This window comes from Trichomycterus rosablanca, chromosome 12 (assembly GCF_030014385.1).
Source record: "Trichomycterus rosablanca isolate fTriRos1 chromosome 12, fTriRos1.hap1, whole genome shotgun sequence".
Taxonomy (NCBI): Eukaryota; Metazoa; Chordata; class Actinopteri; order Siluriformes; family Trichomycteridae; genus Trichomycterus; species Trichomycterus rosablanca.
In genome coordinates this window covers 33,136,365-33,159,336 of record NC_085999.1, presented here as the reverse complement: position 1 = coordinate 33,159,336, position 22,972 = coordinate 33,136,365, and the positions used below count along the sequence as shown (strand labels likewise).

At 37.5% G+C, this 22,972-nt stretch overlaps 1 protein-coding gene across 1 annotated transcript; it reads left to right on the top strand.

Annotated features, from left to right (window-relative positions):
- Window positions 1-33: 33 nt before the first annotated feature.
- Window positions 34-16,624, top strand: impg2a (interphotoreceptor matrix proteoglycan 2a). The gene is made up of 14 exons (XM_063005691.1): window positions 34-112; window positions 2,383-2,610; window positions 3,085-3,251; window positions 3,466-3,491; window positions 5,350-5,376; window positions 5,773-5,804; window positions 7,224-7,282; window positions 7,377-7,533; window positions 7,622-9,192; window positions 10,496-10,715; window positions 11,665-11,875; window positions 12,761-12,946; window positions 16,244-16,445; window positions 16,541-16,624. Exons 1-14 carry the CDS (start codon window positions 34-36, stop codon window positions 16,622-16,624), a joined length of 3,249 nt encoding a protein of 1,082 aa, XP_062861761.1.
- The last annotated feature ends 6,348 nt before the right edge of the window (window positions 16,625-22,972 follow it).

Below are 22,972 nucleotides of genomic sequence, written 5' to 3'. Positions count from 1 at the left end.
AAAGCGTTTGCAAGTGACCTGAAAGGAGTCGACATGCGGAAACCTGTGTGCATTTCCAGCCTGTGCTTTTTAGCCAGTGTTTTTGCCATTGGCCATTTGGATATTTATACTGGTATGTATCTGCTGGGGCAGAAAAAGTCTTCTGGTTGAACTAATCTGCATTAGTTTTTTCTCTCTTGGTTTTATGAAGAATCATTCTGGACAGGTTCTACAATAATTCAGGAAAGGATCTACAGCTCCCCAAAACGGAGGTTAATGGCAGGATGCATTAACATTCAGACAAGCATTCAAAGCTGTAAAACGTGATTAACTTTTTTTTATTAGACAATATAATTATTTTTTTTTTATTTGTAACATAGTGACATCCAAAATAAGAGGTTCTAAATAGAACCCATTAAAAAGACAAGTTACGTTGAAAAGAAGCCATTTATCTCTTATAAGGGTTTAAAAACAACCCAGTCTATGATGAATACATTAGGAATGCTGAGAGAATTAAAGCTGAAAATGTTCAGAGCAGTGGGTCACCAGGATCTCCTGATGTAATAACCTCTGCCTTTTGGTTTTTGATTTATTGAGCCACACTAGCACTAAGCCAAGAGGTTCTATGCAGCGAGCTAAAGCTTTGGATTTATTCCCATTAAAGAAACATAAAAATTCCAAGTAGGATTTATTTATTGGCTAAACCTACTGTACAAAAATACCCCTAAAACAGACCCCTGTATGATCTGCAGTGCACAGCAGCATCATACATTACATGTGCTCTTCAGTTTTTCTTTTAATTGTTACATGAGAGCCTTTAAAATCTTTGAACTTGGCACATTTAGTAGCTGCAGCAACTTTGTTTACATTCCATTGCTGTTTGGAATGTGGACTTTCTCTGAATTTGATTGATGTAGAGACTTGATTACGATATTTTTCAAAACTTTAGACCCTCAGAAGTCATTTATCATTAAACTAATTGTACTCGTTTTTATAATTACTTTCAACCTTTTTGAACAACCTTCATATAAGTTTGACACATTAGACAATCGATAATTAATATTATATTTTATGTAGAAACTTCTAGTTTGGTGGAAAGCAATTACATACAGATTTTGATTGTATGTACTTATAAATATTAATTTATAATTGGATTTAGGGTATAGTCATTTTCCCCCAAGTCAAGTGGTTTGTTAAATATGTTCATATATATTAACAAGTGGTTTAATGAAAACACAAATATTTATTATTTTATATATTTATTTATTATACATAAATACAAATATTTGGTTCTTAAGATATGGTGTTATATACCTAATTAGTTTTGGACACGCCAGCTGGCCCTGTTGATTTTAAGAGGTGAATTATTGTTCTTTATAGAACATAATGTAACTTATTTCTAGAAATGTGTTCACTGTGTAACATTTATATTACAAGTTATTGCATTAGATTTATCTGCCAGTTCGGAGAGGCGGCATGGTTAGTGTGGGTCTCACACGGCACCAGGGTTCTAGGGATCTGCTTTCAATCCTTGTAATCAGTCCCAATCTGTAATGAGTTTGCTAAGCTTTCACATGTATTTGCATGGGTTTTATTTTGGGTGCCCTGGTGTGCTACCATCTCATAAAAATAAGAAACTGTCTTTTTAAAATTTCCTCTAATTGTGAGTGATTTAATGGTTGCGTGTGTAATGTCCTGCGATACATGGCCAAAAAGATTTGGACACCTGATGCCGAGCTTGTTGAACGTCCTATTTCAAAAACAAATGATATTAAACTAGAGTGACCTCTATGTGATCTTTCAGCTATAACAATAGCACCTCTTTTGAAAAAGGTTCTCTCAAGAAATATGTCTGTGGAAATTTGTGCTCAGTCAGTTGAAAGACATCTATATGATCACTGATGTTGGTCAGGAAAGCCTCAAATGACGTTCCATTTCTTGATGAAGCTGTTCAGTGGGGCTGAGGTCAGGGCTCTGTGCAGGCCACTGGACTTTCTTCATTTCTTTGTAGAGCTTGCTTAGTGTACAGTGCACAGTCATACTGGAACAGAAGGAAGTTAAAAGCATATAACAATTAATTTATTACACCTGTTAGAAATTGTTGTGGCGGTGCCCCAATACTTTTGTCCATATGGTGTGCATACTTGCCTTACACCTAGCATTTTTTTTTCAGTTGACCCACCATGATCCTAATCAGGAAAACATTTTTACTGAAGATGAATAAAGGAGTGACAGTTTATGTTCAATTCTATTACAGAATCTGTGGCTTTAACCTCTGCAGTATTTCAATCCAGTTGTCTAATTTTTAACATCACAATAATTGCTATCATTACATTATCACTATTTAACAAAATCACAAATAGCTGTTGTAACCTGTTTTGTTTTTGTCCTGTGTTTTCATAGATACAGATATTTGGGTCCCTGAACTAAGACGTTTGGACACATTTTTACGGAACTATGATATTTCATGGCCACAAACTTCATCTCAATCACCTGCTACGACACCTAAGTACCTTGGGCTCTTACAACGACTAAAACAAAATGTTCTTCTGTCCAGTGGAATGCAGCTCTGCTCTCTGAAGACTTTACAGCAAGCCATAGCCAGTCATCTTGAATATTACCAGCTCAGAAGTGAGATTTCTGCAGCCTTCTTATTGTTTCTTATTATTTCTATATTTTTTAAACAGGATGAGCTGGAGAACCCATTGAGGGGACTTCAAACTGCTTTTACAGTAATACAGTTGAGGTCAACATTATTGGCACTTTTAAATGTTTAGTATAAAAAGCCAATATCTTCAGAAATAAGTGGTATTTGTATGACATGGACAAGATTGACGGCGCCTTTCCCTTATACTTGGTTGCACAACCTTTGGAAACAATGATACATGTTCCAGCTGAAGTCTACAGCTGGTTGATTGTACTTACAGTTTCTGCTCTGATGGTTGAATGTTGACTTGAATGACTGCTGCTCACTGGTCCATGTCCTGTAGATTTACATAAACATGCCTTTATTAGTCTTGGTTGAATTTATTTTCTGATATTTTCCTGTCCCTTCTTAAACATCTTTTTTTGGTAAGTGTGGGGCTTTGTATATTTTTATTTTAGCATGCCAGGAAGTAGTTTGGGAAGCCTTCAAGATTTTCTTGGACCGTCTTCCTGAGGAGGAGGAATACCAGCACTGGATGTACCAGTGCAAGTCTGGTAGCGTCAGTATGCAGAAAATTGGAATTACTTTTAGCCAATCAGAAGAATATCTTGGCCTTTTACACAGAGTAAGTATAAGTGAATTTGTGTGGATTGCTGGGTAAAAATGCAGTTATATATTTTTTTTAAATATCCAAAGTCCCCCAAAATTAAAGTCCACATTACAATAATGTGTAAAAAGTCAAGGTGTCAAAGTTAAGAATATGTATATATCAGTTGCTGCAGCATTCTGTGGCTTTTGTGATGGTTCAACACATTCTTTTTTTTGTTTTGTTTCTGTAGAGGCTGATTCAAACTGGAATGATCAAGTAAGAAATCTCAATTGTTACTTTATAAAAACTTTAGATGCTGAATATCATGCAATGTGTAGAGCAGCTGGTAGAGTTAGTGCTGCACAGTAACATGACTCCTGAGGTCATTGGTTTGTTTCTTTCTTGCAGTCACTGACTGTGAGGAGATGTGTTATCCTTATGGGTTTCCGTGTAGTACTCCAGTTTCCATCCCTAAATGCTGAATACCCTGTAACTCAATATTCTACTAAATTACATAAACAGAATAGCCCGGGGTGTTTCCTACATTTCGTCCAGTGAATCGAACCCACTGTGACCCTGAACAGGATAAATCGATGCTAAAACAGACAATAAAAGAAAGAATGAATGAATGTAAAACATTATGAAATAAACAATATGGTCTTTGGGGGTTAATGTAAAGGACAATGGCATTAAAAGGATTATTGATGTTCTTTAAAAAAAAAAGAGTAAAGAATACCCTTGTTTCATGGAGCCAGACTTTAAATCTGATATAATTATTCTGGATAAGTATTTGTGGGGTTTTTCTAGCTTAAATGTAGGTGGAAACAAAGTTCTATGGTGATCTAGTATTATGATGGGTCCCAACTCAGCTCTGTGCCTCCTGAATTCAAAGCTTAAAAAATGCCAACATATGAAATTGGCTGATCACAAACGGTTTTTGTTTTAATGTCTGTATTGTGATACAGAAGAAACTTCCTGCATTTAACAGAGACTGATTTTAAAAAGCATGTGGGTGTTGCTGTGCTTATTTTAGTGCATTTTCAGCTAACATGTGCAAGAAATCTCCCAAGATAGGGAGACTAAAGTACACCAGTTAAACTACACAGCTGTGTGTAAACCTTCATATACAGTATCTTCATATTTGTATGAATAAATGTCTCTTAATGACACTCAAATCAAACGTCTGAAAATGAACATTGGTGTTCTTCTGGATAGCCAGCTCTACCTCAGCTTATGTTGCTAACCTGACCTGTTCATGCAGTTTTTTCTCTTCAACATCAAAAAGATTTGATTACTCTTCTGTTTGGAAGCCACTCAGCTTTCTGTCCAATTTCTCATCACTTCAAGGCTGTACTACTGCAACTCCCTCCTGGCAGGTCTTCTTATATCCACCACAGATACAAAATGCAGCTGCCTGCCTGATTTTTAACCCAAACGTCGCCACATCACCCCACTGCTGCACTATCTTCACTGGCTTCCTGTAGCTGCCTGCATTAAATTTAAAACAATGATGCCCATCACAAACCCAAAAAAAGGACCAGTCACGACCTTCCTCAAACTACTTATCAAACTTCATTTTGCACATGGGTTCTGTTTCCTATCTTGCAGGTGTGTGGAGATCATGCCTCATCCTCTCTTAAATGAGGCGTGTCTGGCCCTGTCACAGAAGATATTGTCATTAATAAAAAGTATTAATGAGAGCGAATAATAACAGGAGGGCAACGTAAGAATTAAAAAATGCTGTTTTCTGAAAATTTCTACAGTTCATTTATTCATTGTCTACTTTATTCTGGTCAGGGTCATAGTGGGTGTGATTCATTAAGCAGGTTGCCAGTCCATCACAGGGCAGACACACACACACACATTCATGGACAAACTCACACTTAGGGCAAAATCTAGATGCACCAATTGGCCCAAGATGATCAGAGCATCCACAGGAAACCTACTTGGACACAGGGAGAACATGCAAACTTCACACAGAAAGAACACTGGCCATAAGGTTGGGGAATTAAACCTTTGATCTTTTTTCTGTAAGGTAACGGTGCTACCCACTGCTCTGCCATGCTGCCCCGTTGTACAGTTCCTTTACTTTATCACTACATAGTGCCTAATATCTGTCTGTTTTTCTTTTCAGTGACACTTTGAAAACACCACTGTGCAGGTAAGAGCTCTTAACCTCAACCTTCGCTCATTAAACTCAGATAAAAGATATTAAAATCATGTACAGACATGTGACAAATTAAAGAAAAACTTAAACAAAACAGCAGTAGCTCAGTACAGTGTTGGGCCACCACAAGCAACAAGGACATCATGTGTACTGGTGTAAATTCTAGTCTCTGGAACTGTACTGAGGAATTAAACACAGTTCTTCCAAAAGATTTTCCTCATTTTAGTGCTATGGTTTAGAGTGCTGTCTAAAACATTGGTTATCGAGTTGAGATAACTGGTAACTCTGCTAACTATTTAATGCCCCACTGAAACACCTAAGCTTATTAAGTTTGGACACAGTGGTTATTTCTATATCAACAACTAATTTCTATATGAATCTCTTTTCTAGACCTCAGTGTGAGCAGGACATCACTCCTCCAGGTCTGACCAATTCAGTGTTGTTTGTCTGTACATGTACAATTACAAGAGAGAGTTTGAAAATCCTTTGGAATGTTCTGGATTTCTGCAGTGGGTTCAGTAATAACTCTCATACAATTTCACTTTTCATGTCTCTAAACACAATGATAAAAATGTTGTGTAGATGTGTGGATTGTTTGGGAAGGCGGGAGGGGGTTGGGTCCTCCAAAAATGCATTAAAAGACAGATTTATGTAATCCATGTTTTATTTTTTAAGAAATGTCAAAATTAATTAAGAAGAACAGTTGCAAAGATGCACAACACTAACAAACCTACAAAGTCATTTTCTAAAACCTGGGTGTTCATCAGTCTTTATTAAGACAAACTGACTCCTAACAGAGGAGAATTCTGTACTGTTGCTTTTCACCCGTGCAATGGATGTCTTGCAAAGATTCATGAAGAGCAAAAGATATGAGGTAAGACAGAATACCATCACATTACTTCAAGTCTAATAGAAGAAAAATAAAGCATCAAAACAATGATACAAAACATGAGCAAATCAATAACAGAATGGTTTAAATGTCAGGATAGCAATTCATTCCCAGAGGCTACACAGAGTATGCATGATGCAAAAAGACAATCGCCCAAAACAAACAAGTAAATCAATAACAGGACAGTTTAAATGTCAGGGTAGTGGTCCATCACCTGAAGCCTAACAGAAGTTGGATAATGCAAAATGAAAATGAATAAAAAATTAACAACAGAAAGATAAAAAAAAAAAGAAGAGAATTTTGTGCTCTGGAGCAGCCAAGTCAAGAACAAGAATAAATAGTCTGTTCTCACAAGAAGTCACATGATTTTTTTTTTTCATTACAAAGGGCTGATTATTATTAATAAGTTCAGGAAACATGTTTCCACACAGTTTTTCCAACTCTTATGTTTGATAAAGACATGAAATGTAAAATTGTGTGAATTATTACTTTAGGCAAAATGTTTTGTCTATTTGTAGGACTTTGGTGAAGATCAAACCTGTTAATACGGAAATGTATGTAATTACAAAATATTGAATATCCTAAATGTTGTCTTTCAGCTCTGTGCTTTGTGGTAGAATAAAACCAAAATCAGTTTCTAGCCCTGCGATATCAATACTACTTCTACTACTACTACTACTAATAATAATAAATGAAGATTATTGATGCTTTGAAAGTGTTTTGCACTTTGAATTTTTCTCTAAAATCAGGACTTTTAAAACATTAAGTAATTTCTGCTGGAACTGTTTGTTTTATGCAGTATTTTTATTTGTGTAAAATTTAATTATTTATTTTTTCATATTTGCTTTTAACACAAAACATACAGTAAATTTACAGAACCTCCTTCGGAAATATTTACTTCTTCATTTTTATCCTGATCCTGTTTTCGTCTAATGCATATTTTTATCTGCAGAGGAAACATCTTCACATAAAGCTCATCCTACAAAGGGACCACAACAATTTGATATGACTGTATGTTAATTACTACAGAAATACATATTGGAAAGCTTTAATAAGTGTTGATATAATTAAACCATTTGTTGTCTCTGCCCATGTATTCATCTAGAATGGAATTTTGGCTAAAGATACTACAACTGATTTGATTCAAGAAAAGGTAGATCATCATATCGAAAACGACTTTCTGGAAGCCTTCACTGTATTACAAATAGAAAATGTGGGAGTGAATGATGTCACTACACAGCACTTTCTTTCCCAGCAGACCAGTACTTACAAAAGTAAGCACATTCACATTAAATTTACTAATATGTTTGTGAGACACTTTCTTAAATTCCCTTTCTTGTACATGTGTAGATATTGAAGTGAAAGAAGACTTCATCCCAAAAAGTACTGTGGAAACTCTGCACAATCGAGCTATAACAGTGGCCTCCTCCCAATATTCTGAAGTAAAACCAGCTGACTCTGACCATGTTTTACGACCTGGTGCAAGTAAAGTAAATGAATTATCTCAGGTAGTGCACATTTCTAAAGAGGACCTGCCCAAAGATATGGATGAACCAACTGGTGACCACTCTAATGGCTTCTCCACCCAAGATCCTAATGTTCACAAAACTGATTCTAATCCTGTTTCTGCATCTGGGACAAGGAAAGATACTGTGACATCTCAGACTCTGGAAATACTTCAAGAGAACCTGCCTAAATATAATAAAGAACCAGTTGGAAATTACAGTGACATTGTGTCATCCAAGGCAGCTGGATCTGATGTTGTGTCTGGGCCTGGGGCAGGGCATGATAAAACAATATCTCAAATAGAGAACAGTCTTGTTGAGTATCTGCCCAAGGATAGTAAGAAACAAGTTGAAAACCACATTGATAATAGCTTCACCAAAGTGTTTGATGTCAAGGAGGCTGACTTATATCCTGTTTCTGGACCTGGAGGATATGAAGAGGAGGAAGCATCACAGATAAAAGACAGTATTGAAGAAGATCTGACCAAAGAGAGTAAAGAATCCGTAAGATACCACATTGATTTTGTCTCCACCCAAGCTGCTAAGATCAAGGAACTTGATTTTAAATCAAAACCTGGAACAAGTGACGATGAAGGAATATCTGATATTGTTGCTATTCCTAAACACAACAATCCCAAAGATGAGGAACCAGTAAAAGAGATAAAGAAAAATACAGGGATTATTATTGACATTCCTTTGTCTGAAAATTATGAGCTATCCACATCTACCACAATGTCTGAGACTCTGAATGATTATCTGGCACCACCCCATAAAGCACCTGCTGGGGTATCTACAGAGTCAACACAAGTCAAAGTGATCACAGATGAACCTGCATTTACGAGACCATATAAGAGACTAACAGAAGCCCCACAACTAGATCAAAAAGACAAGGAGCTTATGACTCAAACTGAGGAACACCTAGAAGAATATACTAAGGTTGTGATAGAAACAGAGACGCTAGTCACACAAGACAACAAGGTCTTTATAAAAATAGAGGAAGCTGTTACCACTGCAGCTGTGGAAGAAACTAACATTCCCACAACAAAGGAAAGAGATGCAAAAACTAGCAAAGAAAAAGATGCTGAAATTTTTATAATGAACAAGAAAAATAATTATGAGCTTGCTGGGAAAACAGTTTCTTCTACTGTTCACACCACACCTATCTTCCCAAAGAAAGGGTCACCATTCACCATCACTACAATGCAAAGACCTAAAGAATTTGAGCCAACATACCCTAATTTACAAAGTAACGATGAAGAGGAAAGTAAAGGCACTGCTATTGGGCAGGGTGGTAACCCTGGGCGTGCTCTAATTGTCTTCTTCAGTCTCCGTGTGACCAACATGGTTTTCTCTGAAAACCTCTTCAATAAGAGATCTCCAGAATACAAAGCCCTGGAGCAGAGGTTCCTTGAGTTGGTAATAAACTGCTTTAAGTTTAATTTCAACTAGCCAGTCATGTGGCAACAGTACAAGGCATTTAATCATACAAACAGTGGTCAAGCCGCTCAGGTGGCGCAGCGGTAAAAAAGACACGCTGCAACCAGAGCTGGATTCTGAGTACCTCGTATCAAATCCAGCTCTACCTTACCGGTTCAAGGCTGAGTGGCTGTATGAGCAACGATTGGCTGGTTGCTTAGTTGGGGGGTGGGACAAAGAACCGGATGTGGGTCTCTCTCTGTCAGAATGCGATTACGACCTCTGCCAGCTGGTTAGAGGTGCCTGCACAGAGATGAGGAAGAGTGCCCTTAGGGTGTGTCTCTCCGCATGCAACGCTAGGTGGCGCCACACTCATCAATGTGTGGGTGGCAAAAATGCATCCGGCTGCTGCCCATGTTTCGGAGGGGATATGGGTTAGCTTCGATCTCCTCGGTCAGGGCAGGGTTCGGCATAGACAGAGAGGAAGCACGATGCAAATTGAACAATTGGATGCGCTAAATGGGGAGAAAAAGGGAAAAAATAAAAAAATTAATAAATAAATAAAATCAAAAACAGTGGTCAAGTGCTTTTGTTAATTTTTTACAGGAATAAATGTGATTTGAGTGACTTTGCTTGTAAAATGGTTGTTGGTGCCAGATGTGAAATTTCATCCACAATCTACAGTTTACATAAGAATGGTGCAAATAAAAATATCCAGTAAACAAAAGCTGTGCAGGTGTAAATGCCTTGTTGAAAAACCTCAGAGGAAAACTAGTTCAAGCTAACAGGAAGACTACCCTTGTTTAACCAAGGGGAGCATCTCAGAATGCACAACACACTGAACTTTGAGATGGATTGGCAACAACAGCAAAAGAACACAATGGGTTCCACTCTTATCAGACTAGAATGAGCCAAATTTAACTGTCTAGGTTCGGTGAGCCTGTGCCCACTGTAGCTTCAGATTTCCATTTCAGGCTGACAGGAGATAACCCCATGTGATCTTCTTTTGTAGCCCATCTGTCTTAAGTGTTAATGTGTTAGACAATATAAGATGCTGTTATTCTTACCTGTGTGGTAATATGATTTAGTGTAGCCTTTCTGTTAGCTCAAACTGATCTGGAAATTTACAGCTAGCGTGCAGAACTGCTGCTTACTGGATTTCACACACTTTGTGTGTAAAATGTACAGAAAGTTGCTGCTGCAACATGACTGACTAGCTTATTACATAGATAAGCAGTTAAAAGTACAACACAAAGTATGTATTAATTTATTAAACCATATTATCAAATTGTTTCTTCCTCAGCTGGTCCCATACTTGCAGTCAAACCTCAGTGACTTCCAGAATTTAGAGATCTTAAACTTCAGGAATGGCAGCATAGTGGTAAATAGCCGTATGAAATTTTGGAAACCAGTTCCCCGAGGAGTCACCACAGCTGTGTACCTAATTCTGGAGGACTTCTGCAATACAGCATACCAGACCATGAACCTGGCTATAGACAAATATTCACTGGACGTGGAGTCAGGTAGGCTCAGAAATCTAATACAGAGGATTTAGAAAGTATTTGGACATCTTGACTTTTTGTACACTTTATTGTGTTATGGATTTGATTTTAAATGGATATAATTGAATTTTTTACCCATTAATCTACACTTAATTACGTTGTCTGCATACCAGACTTGGAACAGATTTAAAGCTGGATGCCCTTCCTGACACAACTGACAAGAGCTCATACCATTGGCTAAGCTGTTTTGGCTTATCATGTCCATGCAGATGCTCAACCAGTTGATAGCACCATTGACATTCAAGCCCCGGATCCCTGAATCTCAGTAGTAGGTGGGCTGGTCACCCAAGCCCCCACAGTAAATCATCCCTGGTGATGAAGTGAAAACATGTTCTTAGACTTGTGAACTGTTGTCCTTGGTTCTTTTCACAGATGTTTGCTGGGGTTTAAGTCTGGGCCTTGTTAAGGCCACTCAAGGACATTCGGAAAATTGAAGCCAATCCAGTATTGTTATTGGTGTTGAAAGGTGAACTGTTGCCCCAGTCTGAGTTAATTCAGATGGGCATGCAGGGTCGTCTCCAAAACCAAGCTCTGCAAAAGCAAATATTTAACTTATAGGAAACTTTTTACAATACTTATCATAATTTTTAAAACATTGTAGATGAGACAGTTGTAAACTGCAGCTACTTGTTTACCTGTTTGAGCAGAAACATTACAGTTTATTTATGCAATTTTAGGCAAAGAAATGTAACGCTGAGTTGAAGATGTTCATAGGAAAATCATTTGCATGAAATGTAAAAAAAAGGGTATATATTTTTGTGGATTTCTATCACCTCAGTATATCAAACTCACACTCTTTAGGTTGATAATAGCAGTAGAGTATAAGTATTTATTAAGAGAAATGAGTGATAGAGTAACAATTTATTTTATTTTTAACCATAATTTCCCTGGTTTGTATTTTGTATTTTAGGTGATCAAGCAGACCCATGTAAATTTCAGGCGTGTAATGAGTTTGCAGAGTGTAAATTAAACCAGTGGTCCGGTGAGGCAGAGTGTGTGTGTAATTCTGGATATTTTAGTGTAGATGACCTGCCTTGCCAGAGTATCTGCAAAATCCAGCCAGACTTCTGCCTAAATGATGGCAAGTGTGACATAATCCCAGGTCGAGGAGCTATCTGCAGGTGGGTACTTTTGTGTGATCATATTATGCTGTTTAAAATGAGACCCGGTATTTGTTTTAATTTTTAGAACATTTTAGAAGTCGGGTTAGTTTTTGCTCTTTTGTGTCAACTGTACTTACCCTCAGTGGAGAACCTAGTCATTGGAAATACAGGTCTTATAGATAGCAGGTTCAGGTCCTTGTTTAGTTAAGTTTAAACTGAGGTAAATTTTAGCTGTAATGAAACATGATGCAAAATACAATAAATGTTCAAGTGACATTTTGTAATATACTCTATATGAACAAAAGTATTGGGACACCCCTTCTAATTACTGAATTCATGTGTTTTAGCCACAGCATTGCTAACAAGTGTAATAAATTAGTTATATAAAGAAAATTATATGCAAATTATACAGTATACAGTGTGGGCCAAACAGTACTACTGAAAATGTTTCTATTTTTGCCTTTGGCTCGTGTCTGTGACCAGTTTGCAATAACACACTCTGTGTTGTGTTCTACTACTTAATTTCACACTCCTGGGCAAAAAATTTTTGGGAAAATCTTTATCAGACATGTGCTAGTTTTATCAAACATATAAATATTTTCATAGATTTATCTTTGTGTACAAAAAAGACTCTTTAAATGAATTTTACTGTTTCCAGCCTCCCTCCCCCAGCAACAACAGTGATGGGCAAATGATGGCTCAGGAATACATTTTCTTAGTTCCTGCTCATTTTCTAACCAATGATTTGTGGTCAGAACTAATAAGAAGAGTTTTGCCTTTGGCCCATAATTTATAGTAATTATTTATTTCCATAGTGCTGTAACATTCAGTGTCATGTTTCTTTTTGGACTATTAACATTATGAATGGGTTTATTCCTTTTTTTTTTTTTTCGTGCATCATAGGTGTCGAGTTGGGGAGAACTGGTGGTACAGAGGGGAGCACTGTGAAGAGTACGTGTCAGAGCCGCTGGTTGTGGGCATTGCCATTGCGTCAGTGGCTGGTTTCCTGCTTGTGGCTTCAGGAGCCATTTTCTTCTTAGCTCGAGCCCTTAGAGACAAGTATGATGAGGAGATGGAGGACCCTGTCAGGTAACTGACAATAAATATACACTAATCACTGCAGCAGTACATACAATACACCAACTGATCATATATAGTGTACAAAGTGTTTGTTAGATCAGAGTGTAGCATTAAAATAAATACCTGTAAAGAAGGTAAAAGTAAATAATGGAGAATGGATGCAAAAAATTAATCAAAAGTCACTTAAATTAGGACACCTTTTGTTTTGCATGTGCTGTTCATTAAAATCATCCAGTCATGAACAGAAAGCTCTTCATAGCCAATTTTTGCAAAGATTTTCCCTGTTGTCAGATCTGGTTAGGCATGACGGTCGGCCTCACAAGACTACAAATCTACAACCAAGGACAAGAGAGTGCACGTTAGTGCACAGTGCTGTTTTAACTTTTCATCTGATGGATTGGTGCCCTGTTCAGGGTATTTCTGCTTTGTGCCCATTGCCAAGCCTAAGTGGTGCAAATGTAGTATGACGTGGGTCCTTCTTGTGTGGTCTTTCCTGAAGCCCTTGTCACACACACACACACACACACACACACACACACACACACACACACACTACTCACATCTTTGTGTTTGAGTGAATATATGCCTTTAGGTGAGTCATGGCTTAACTTATACCGAGCATAACAGTGTCTCTTGCTCTCCCTCTTTGTGTGACTCTCTTTCTGTGTGTGTGTGTGTGTGTGTGTGTGTGTGTGTGTTTGTGTGTGTGTGTGTGTGTGTGTGTGTGTGTGTGTGTGTGTTGATGCTCGGATGGTCAGATATGTACGTCTGTGTACTGCAGTACACAGACATCAGTTTCATCTGGATTACTGTGATATGGTTTGTGCTTGAGTTTGCCAGTGTTATTAGAAACAGTGTTGTTTACTGTACGTGTATTTGAGCTGCCTGTTCACTTTCTCACTGAAACATTATGCTTGGACATTTGGAACAGTAAGCAGAACACTTTCACAAATTTCACAAATTTGTCTCACCATCAATTCTGAAGTGTTAGTGATAAATTTCCAGAGACATTAAAGAGCACATTTTCACCCCTTTAAGTAAAAACATGAACTGAAGTGTTTTTTTGGGTTATGACTGATTGATGATGCTCAGGCAAAACACATTTCATTTGTTTATTTATTTCCTGGCTTCAAATTAGAGCTGCATGTGTTAGCAATTCTCATATCGTCTCCAGATGAAACTGATGTCTTTGGGAACAAAAACTCTTTTTGCTTTCTTAAATTTCCAGTTTGATTTAAATGACAGATTCTACTGTTCCCAAAAACATCATGTTTAAAGCTCACAATTTATCTAAATACATAAGTACATAAGTTATATAGCAATGTAATACTTTACAAAAGTAAAGTATATTAACCTCATATATTAACAATGCAGTGATGAATGATGAATGCCTTTCTGGCCTGTAAATGATGTCATTACTTTTCCCTGTAAGTGCTAAATTATGTGAATGTGGCCAGCTTGTTTTTCATCCCAAACATTGTACATTTTGTTGAGAGACCAACTGTTGCTATTCTACCATAGACTGAAATAATGGATAATAAACACTTTTTACTTTCATCGTGTTTTTGTCTGACATATTCAGAATCAACATGCTTGAACTACAGAATTTGTAAAGTACCTGTGGAAATCTTTCAGATAAAGTGATGATTCACTGTAGTTAAAATCATACCGTCCAAGTTCTGCATGTAGGCTCCCTTAAAATTCATTGAACTAGAATGTTTTACTTCTCTTTACTACAGCCTAATATACTAAAGAACATTAAGATGACACAATAAGCCAGCCACATATTCCACTCACATTGCTATTATGTTGACACCAGAGCACCATTATAAATATGAGGTCCTCCCATTAACACACGTTGACTGGATCCCATGGTTTTGTTTATTTTGGAATTATTTTGGTAACTTCTAATATTAAGTACAAAATATTACTCAATACTTTTAAAGCCCTGTGTGTTCTGGCCACAACATAGCTCAGGGAGTACTTGCTTCCCTACATACACTCGCACCCTGTGATGGCAGGTTTCTCAATGTTCCACAAAGTTGAATCAGTTTGTGGCTTTGTGTACCTGGATTATTGAGCATGCATCAAGAGTTTCTCAATGTTCCTTAAACTACAGTCTCCTCAATAGTCGGCAGGTCTTTTAGTGCCTTTTCCTTGGCGGTCCCCACACTTGAACCCACACTGGACACAAGCTGCACCTTACATTGCTGTCCCTGGCTTGTTCTGGGTTTCTCTTTTCCCTCTTTTTGAGAACTGGGCTGTCGCAGGCACTCTGAACAACTTGCCATAATGTGACAACCAGTTTTCATTATCACTTATAATGACATCACTTCATTTCTGTTTTCTATCCACTTTCTCACTTGTGAGCTGTGAATGTTTTGTGTCTTTCACATGTTAATTCTGTTATTTTGGCCACTGATATTTGGTAATGCCCCAACTAAAAGGCAAGCACTATGTGTTCTTGTTATTCATACCAAAGTTGGAAAACTTGTGCGGTTGAAGCTTGGACCACAATACAGACCACAGCTTTTCAGCAGGCATTAAATCCCAGAGACTGTGATTAACTCAAGCCATTAATTTTGTTTTCCTACAACCATTCTGTGTTTATTTAGGTGTAAGATTAAATGTCATTACATTGTTAAAAGCCCATCTTAATTTAGGTCTCAAACCTTTGGCAGAGGTAACCAAGTTTTGGATAAAAATATCCTGGTACTGAACAGAAACTGATGCCATCAGTCTTCATAAGAGTGCCTTAATCACTAGCTGCAAAAATCAGCCCCAAAGCATCAATCATCCACCCAATATGTATTACAGCGGAAATTAAGTGCACTTACATTGTTTACCAAATTTAGACTTTAGTCTGATTATTATAACACATGGTTGTATTTTGCAGTATAAATAATGTTTAAAATAACTTACATATGCAGAAATGTGTGAGTTGCTTTGATCATCGGCTTCATTTATGCCACACGTTTAACCAGATTGTCATTTTGTTGGTGCTGTCTGTTAGTTGATTTTGACAACCCCAAGAGTTAATATTAATGATGATCTTTTACACTTGTGCTCTGCATCCATCTTTCATTAGCCAGTTGCAAGCTGTGCAGTTACACATATCTAACAGCATGTTTTCATTTATTTGTTAAATTTAACATATCTGACATGTTGTAGTTTTAGTTTGATTATATACAGTACATTTGCATAAGGCTATTATATATAAAAATCTATTTAAAGGTGCCAAAAATCCTGTGTGTGTGTTTGTGTGTGTGCGTGCGTGTGTGTGTGCGTGCGTGCGTGTGTGTACAGAAGAGAGGACAGTGTCTCTTTCCAGGAGAGGGGTACCAAGTATAATCCCATGTATGAAAGTGATGCAACGACAGGTTATAGCCATTACTACCAGCGATACCCTGAGCCCCCGATTCAAAGCAGCGCCAGCATTGAGGCCTCTACAGACTTCAGCAGTGACGAGATCCGCCACATCTATGAAAACAGTGAACTCACCAAAGAGGTATGCTCTCTGTATGTGTGACAGATGATAACTTTTGGAGTGCGCTGCTATTGAGACTTTTCATTTGATCTCTAATGTTTTTTGGGGGTCTGCAGGAAATTCAGGACAGGATCCGCATCATCGAGCTATATGCTAAAGATCGTCAGTTTGCTACCTTTTTCAGACAGCATCAAGTGTAAGTGCTGCATTGTTGCACTGTAAAAACACTTATTTTCCTTTTTTTTCTATCAGCTGTCATTGTTGCATGTCATTCATCACTCTTATGTAAATCATTAGGGCTCTGGATGCTCGGAGCGATAGTTCATCTAAATAAAATGGACATGCATACATCAGCCTGAAGGTATCCATTCTCCAAAAGAAGTTTTAAAATTATTATTATTTTTTAATTATATTAATGCATTTTTCCCTTTTTCTGCCAATCTAGTCATATCCAATAACCTGGTTGTATCTCTCCTGCAGTGCTGCTGACCTCTACTCAAAAAGGTGGGTTCTGCATGAGTTGGGTTCACACAGGTATCAGTATTGTGTACTGCTCTTCATTATCCCCTGTCTCTCTGCACACGCCAGCTATCAGCCAGCAAAGACTGTAATTCCAGCAGTGATTAGGAATCTCTCCTGCCCTCCCACTTGACAAACAGTTACCAACCTTGTCTTCATGTAGGCACCTGGCTGGCTGGTAGCAAAGCTAAGATTTGAACTTGCAAGCTTGAGACCTCAGCACTGGTGTGCTAGTGTGTTTTACCGCTGCACCATTTGAGCACCTTTTTTCTATAACTAAATAAAAAAACATTTCAAACTTCATACAGGACATTCATACATACTTCCTACATTTAAAATATCATACAGGAAATCTGGAGAAATCTAAGCCAGACTGGTTGAAGGTGCGAGACCCTTGAGCACGTATATGAAAAGTATTTGGACACCTGACCAAAAGCTCATTAGACATTCCATTTAAAAAACAAATGGGTTTAAAACAGTGACCTCTTTCAGTTGATTTCAGTCACTCTTCTGAGAAGGTTTCTTACAAGACTTTTACACATGACTGATTTTATGATTGTTGTGTATTATAGTTGTTTGGACACCCTTGGTAAAAATAAAGTATAAATAAATCAAAACATAACACATTCTTTACAGGAAACGAACCGCTATACATTAAAAAATTCAGTGTGTCAGGGGTTTGCCCATCCCACATTTCTTGTTTTATTCAGCAAATAGATGAACAGTGCATTATAAATGCAGTAATTTGTTCACTATAATGGATGTTTTAACTGAAATTGGAAATAATGAAATTTGAACAGAGGTGTCCAGTATCTTTACATAAGTCTCTATGTCAAGGCATACACATGACATATAACACAACTCAGCATGAGTGGCTGCATAAAGATCTGCTTCAGGATGAAATAAGATTTTTCTCTTTGACCAGCCAAAGAATGTACAGTAGTCTTGGTGACTTACAGGTCATAAAAATGAACATACTGTATGACAAATACTTGTTCATTTCTGTAAAGATACCCCTAGAGGTCAGTGTATGTTTGTTACAGAAACAGAATACGTGTTACATTGAGTTTATACACAGATAATTTTAACATGTTTAAAACCAGACAGAGAGGTTTACGTTTGTATATCATGCAGTACATTTAATTTAAACAAGCACTTTATCCTGGTCAGGGTCATGGTGGGTCTGGTGCTACCTTGACATACTGGCAGAATTATGCCCTGGACAGGAAGCCAGTCCATTGCAGAACACCACACAGTCCACATTCACTTACATTTGCATATTTATTTTAAATGTAATAATTATTTTGTAACATCAACTTAATAAAAAAGTTCATACCAAAATGCACATTTATACACAAATACTATATAAACTATATGGCTAAAAGTATTTGGACACTTGACCATGAGCTTGTTGGACATCCTATGTAAAAACCTTCTGAAAAGGCTTCTGACAAGACTTTGAAGTATGTCTGGAAATTTGTGCCACAGATGATGTTTTTATTGATGTTGGTCAAGAAAGCCTCAATTGATGTTCCAGTTCGTTCCAGATCTGTTCAGTAGAGCTGTGGTCAGGGCTCTATGCAGGCCACTGGAGTTTATTTAAACCAAGCTTTTCTTTATGTCTTTGTAGAGCTTGATTTATGCACAAGGGCAGTCATGTTGAAACAGAAACGGACTTCCCTCAACTGTTGCTGCAAAGTTGGAGGCAAACAATTTCCTCTATATAATTGATTTATTACACCTGGTAGCAGTTGTTCTGGCTAAAACATATGAATTTAATAATTAGAAGAGGTGACCCAATACTTTTGTCCATTTAGTATATTGAGGGCTAATATGATATACATTATTATTAGGGCTATTATTAGGGCTAATGTGATATACATTATGTCAAATGAGCCTAGGCCTGTAATTTTGTAAGCATAATAATTTGCAGTAAGGAACAGATTTACTATACATAAGTAATAAAACTGCTTGTGCCTGGCTTCAGGGTAAGTCTGATTGATTTTACTCTAACAATCTTCTGCTCCTAGCCAAAAAAAAATCCTTTCCTTTTACGTCTCTGGCATACCTAATGATTTACTGCCACCTTTGGCAGAATTCATCAGCGTCCCATTCATTTTGGCACACAGTGCTGACAGCTGCATCTATTTCTCACATTCTGTCCTGCGTGTATGGACACAAAGACTCACATTCACATCGAGTGATGATTTGCAATAAAAATCCCTCCAGAGCAGAGGTCACATAGCTGCAGTTATGATCCAGGTAGCTCCAGCTACTTTCTCCACAGTGTACTGGTTATTCATGCTCTTCATGGAATCTGATGATTTCACAGCAGCGAGAGCAGAAATACAATTAAACACGGTCCTTTATTTATTGATATCCTGGATGCAGAAAAAACCACAGAGGACCCAGTTTGAGTTTGGCTTTCTCTTTGGTGGTTTTATTACTGTCTGGTGCTCACCACAGGCGGTTTAGGAATAAAACAAACACTATTAGGCAACACAAACATACAGAACAGTGTTACACTTTGCTAGGCTTTCATCTGCCACCATTCTGGTCTAAACAAACACATGAGAGGGCTGTTTCAAATATGAAAAAAAATTACTTGTAACAGGTCTATAATCACTTAATCTATATTGGTTTTATAAGTTACTCAGGCCTCTAGGGGTAATTGGAAGGTACACTATATGGCCAAAAGTGTTTGGATACCTGACCATGAGATTGTTTAACATTTGAAAATAACATGGCGTTAGCTTTCCTATTGTGGCTATAACTGTGTCCGTGTTTATGGGTTAGCATTTATGAGCTTAAGCATTAATGCTGGACAAAAAGGCCTGACTCGAAATCAACATTCCAATTTATGCAAAGCTGTTCATAATTAATTTTGTCCACCTGTTAGCAATCAATATAGGTGAAACATCTCTGGAACTGTGATACCAGGCTTGCTCTGCTGGTTTGAGATGCTAATATACTTTATCTGCTTTCTGGAAACTCACCTGGTGTTGCAGCATTTCACTAGCTTGCTAGGAAACCGCCTTGGGAGAACAAGTTACCCCAGAGGCGGTGTGACATCCATTTTCCTGAGCAGACTTCACCTATAAATCCTTGTAGCTTGGTTGAGTGCTGCTCGTTTATTGATTCTCTCTCTTCTTTATTTCCGAGAACTGGAGCAGTCATATTGTCATATAGTGATGACCAGTTCTCAGTTCTGCGCTATCCATGATCTATCCACTTTCTCTGTTGTTACTTCGTTTCCCTTATATTAAGCACATTGCGATTGTCCTTTTTTTTTTGTTCATGGCTTTTAAGCCTCAATATCGCTCTACCTTGGTCAAGCATTTTGCACTTGGATTCTTGTTTTCATTCTCGCAGGTGCAAGGCTTCAACTCAAGCTTCACTTCCCAGCGCGATCAGCCCCATCACTTAACATTAGATCCTTAGAACCCATGTTGCTGTGCGCCACCCACTCATTTAAATATTTTGTTTATTTTTCCCTCATGTGTGGACATGTGAATGTGGGAATACAGCGGACTGAACATGCGTAAAAAATACCAACTAAGCCAAAGACAGCTGCAAAATATGCGTTAAGAATTTAAATGTAACAGCCAACTTTCTTTAACTCTCTCTTTTTCTCACAAAACACACACATTTACACCCACACACAGTGTCAGGAGTTTGGAGCTCCTCAGGAAGTGCCTAAGCAAATAACATAAAATGACTGGACTTTATTATATAACATTATTTACCTCCAGGTCAGGCTAAAATAACTATATGAACCTCTTGTCTAACTACTACTTCAAAAATTAAGTGTTTCTTTAAGATTGGAAGTTGCAGACCTGCTATGTCCTCTAAAAGACACACAAAAACAATACAAACATCTGTCTTCGTTAATTCGTAATAAGACTTATTGGCTATATATTAAGAAAATAAACTGTTTCTACTTTGCCCCAGGAATGGGCATCCTGCAAACATCACAGCAAAAGCACAATGCACATTGTTGATAGCGGTAGAGGCACAGCACATCAATACGAAAAGCTCATCCCAGGTACAGTATAAAGCATGGTAGATAGCGCATTATGGTCTGAGTCGGTTTAATGTCTCAGATCCTGGACAGATTCTTCTCTCAGTCACTCAAAAAACAATGAGTTGAAAATTATATCAAGAAATTTTAGAGGACAATATGAGGGTAGCTGCCATCTCCTAAAGTGTAATAAAAGTTAGATGATGCAACACGACAATGACTGAAAACACATGAGTATGAGAATGAAAAACAGAATTATTCAAATAATAAGTATGTGTTTTAGAATGGGAAAATAGAGGCTGGGTGGCACAGTGCCGTAGAGCAGCATGTGTCCTAAAGGTCTTGCTTTAATCATAGCTTTTAGTCACATTTGTTATATTCACTTCGTGTCTGTGTGGGTTTCCTCTGGGCGCTCTGTTTTTCTCTTACTTTTCGAAAAATAAAATACATACTGTAGATTGGTTGCTCTAATTGCATCAATGTGTGAGTGAGTGAGCATAAATGGGTGTGTGTGTGAAGCTCTGCAATGGATTGCTGTTTCCTGGCCAGGATGAAGCAATTAAAATAAAATGAAGAAATAAATGAAGTAAGAGGACAGAAATGAACTCTGTGGCTTAAGCTAAGGAAGGTTGTTCATGCAAGAGATCAATGACTCGTTCAGTTGTGTCATTATTTTAATAAACTGGATAAATCTGGCCTCAATTTGTAAATTAATGCAGTAATCCAGGTACTATTAGAGCTTTTTCACAGAACTGTATTCTATATGTACGAATCCTATTTTTGGAAGAAATGTTCACATTTTGTATAATGCAATAAAAACTGTGACATGTTGGTTGATGAATAATATAATTCAAGAAATGCGACCTGAAACTATCACACAGAAAAAAAAGCCATACATCATTTATATGCAGAAATATATAGGACTCTTATATGGGACAATTCTAAGTTGAAACGAAGACAAAACCTGTGCTGTGGTCAGCAAAAATGGACATTGACTTTTTTGTCATGGTATAGGGTGCATCAGTGCCCCGGGATTGGTGACTTGTATATGTATGAAAGTTCATGGTTATTTCAGCAAGACAATACCAGACCTCATTCTGCATGACTTTATGGACACAGAGTGGGTGTGCTTGATTGGCCTGTCTGTGGTCCAGATCTATGTGGTCACATAATGAAAATGTATGGTGCATCATAAAGAGAAGATCCAGCCCATGGTGACCACTGACTGTTAAGCAGTTGAAATCTTTAGTTGACTGAAGACCCACCTGTTTACCAAGCACTTAAATGGAAACTTAGCCATGCACTTAATAATCTATTAATCTATCAATCTATTAATCTAAAAACTATTCTTCTACCTTTACTTTTTGTTCTAACAGGGTTTAACCAGATTTTTGTTTTTAGTTGTACTAGAGTGAGGAAATGTGCACTGTGGAAATACTTCTGTAAGTTTTTCTGGATAAGAGCATCTGCTAGATGCTGTAAATGTAAATGTGACATGTAAACACACTTCTGTCCCAACTTTTTTTGAGTGGACATCAGATATAATTAAGTTGATCAGTAACACTGAAAATCTCTTCTTGCCTTTTTGGGCTGTACATTCGGGCTGTACAGTTTTCCAGAAATAGGATTTGGGTCCGTTTATTGTGATGTATTCCTCATAATTTCATTATTTGACAGGTCAGTCTATCTCAGCATTACTCCAAAACACAAATATTCATGTCTTTTGAGATCTCAGTTTTAGTCCTCCCTCGGCATCCAGACAAGATAAGGAACAACTTTGCACTTACATCAGAGCAATCACAGTGATAGATTTTGACCTGTCTCTAAGAAAGCATTATACTCTGGCCAGCATCCACTGATCATACTGCTGGAGAGAGACACAAGCAGCCTGTCTGCACTTCATTTGATGCTGTAGCAGAGCTGAGCTCTCAAACATCTCCCTTAGAGACCAAAACCACAAACAAACAATGAGGGAATATGGATGGCTGACTGACAAAAAGGAGAGAAA

Coding starts and splice junctions, on each gene's coding strand:
- impg2a (XM_063005691.1), top strand. CDS start 34: ATGCGGAAACCTGTGTGCATTTCCAGCCTGTGCTTTTTAGCCAGTGTT. Junction 7,283..7,376: donor CACAACAATTTGATATGACT/GTATGTTAATTA, acceptor GTATTCATCTAG/AATGGAATTTTGGCTAAAGA. Junction 12,947..16,243: donor GAGATGGAGGACCCTGTCAG/GTAACTGACAAT, acceptor GTGTGTGTACAG/AAGAGAGGACAGTGTCTCTT.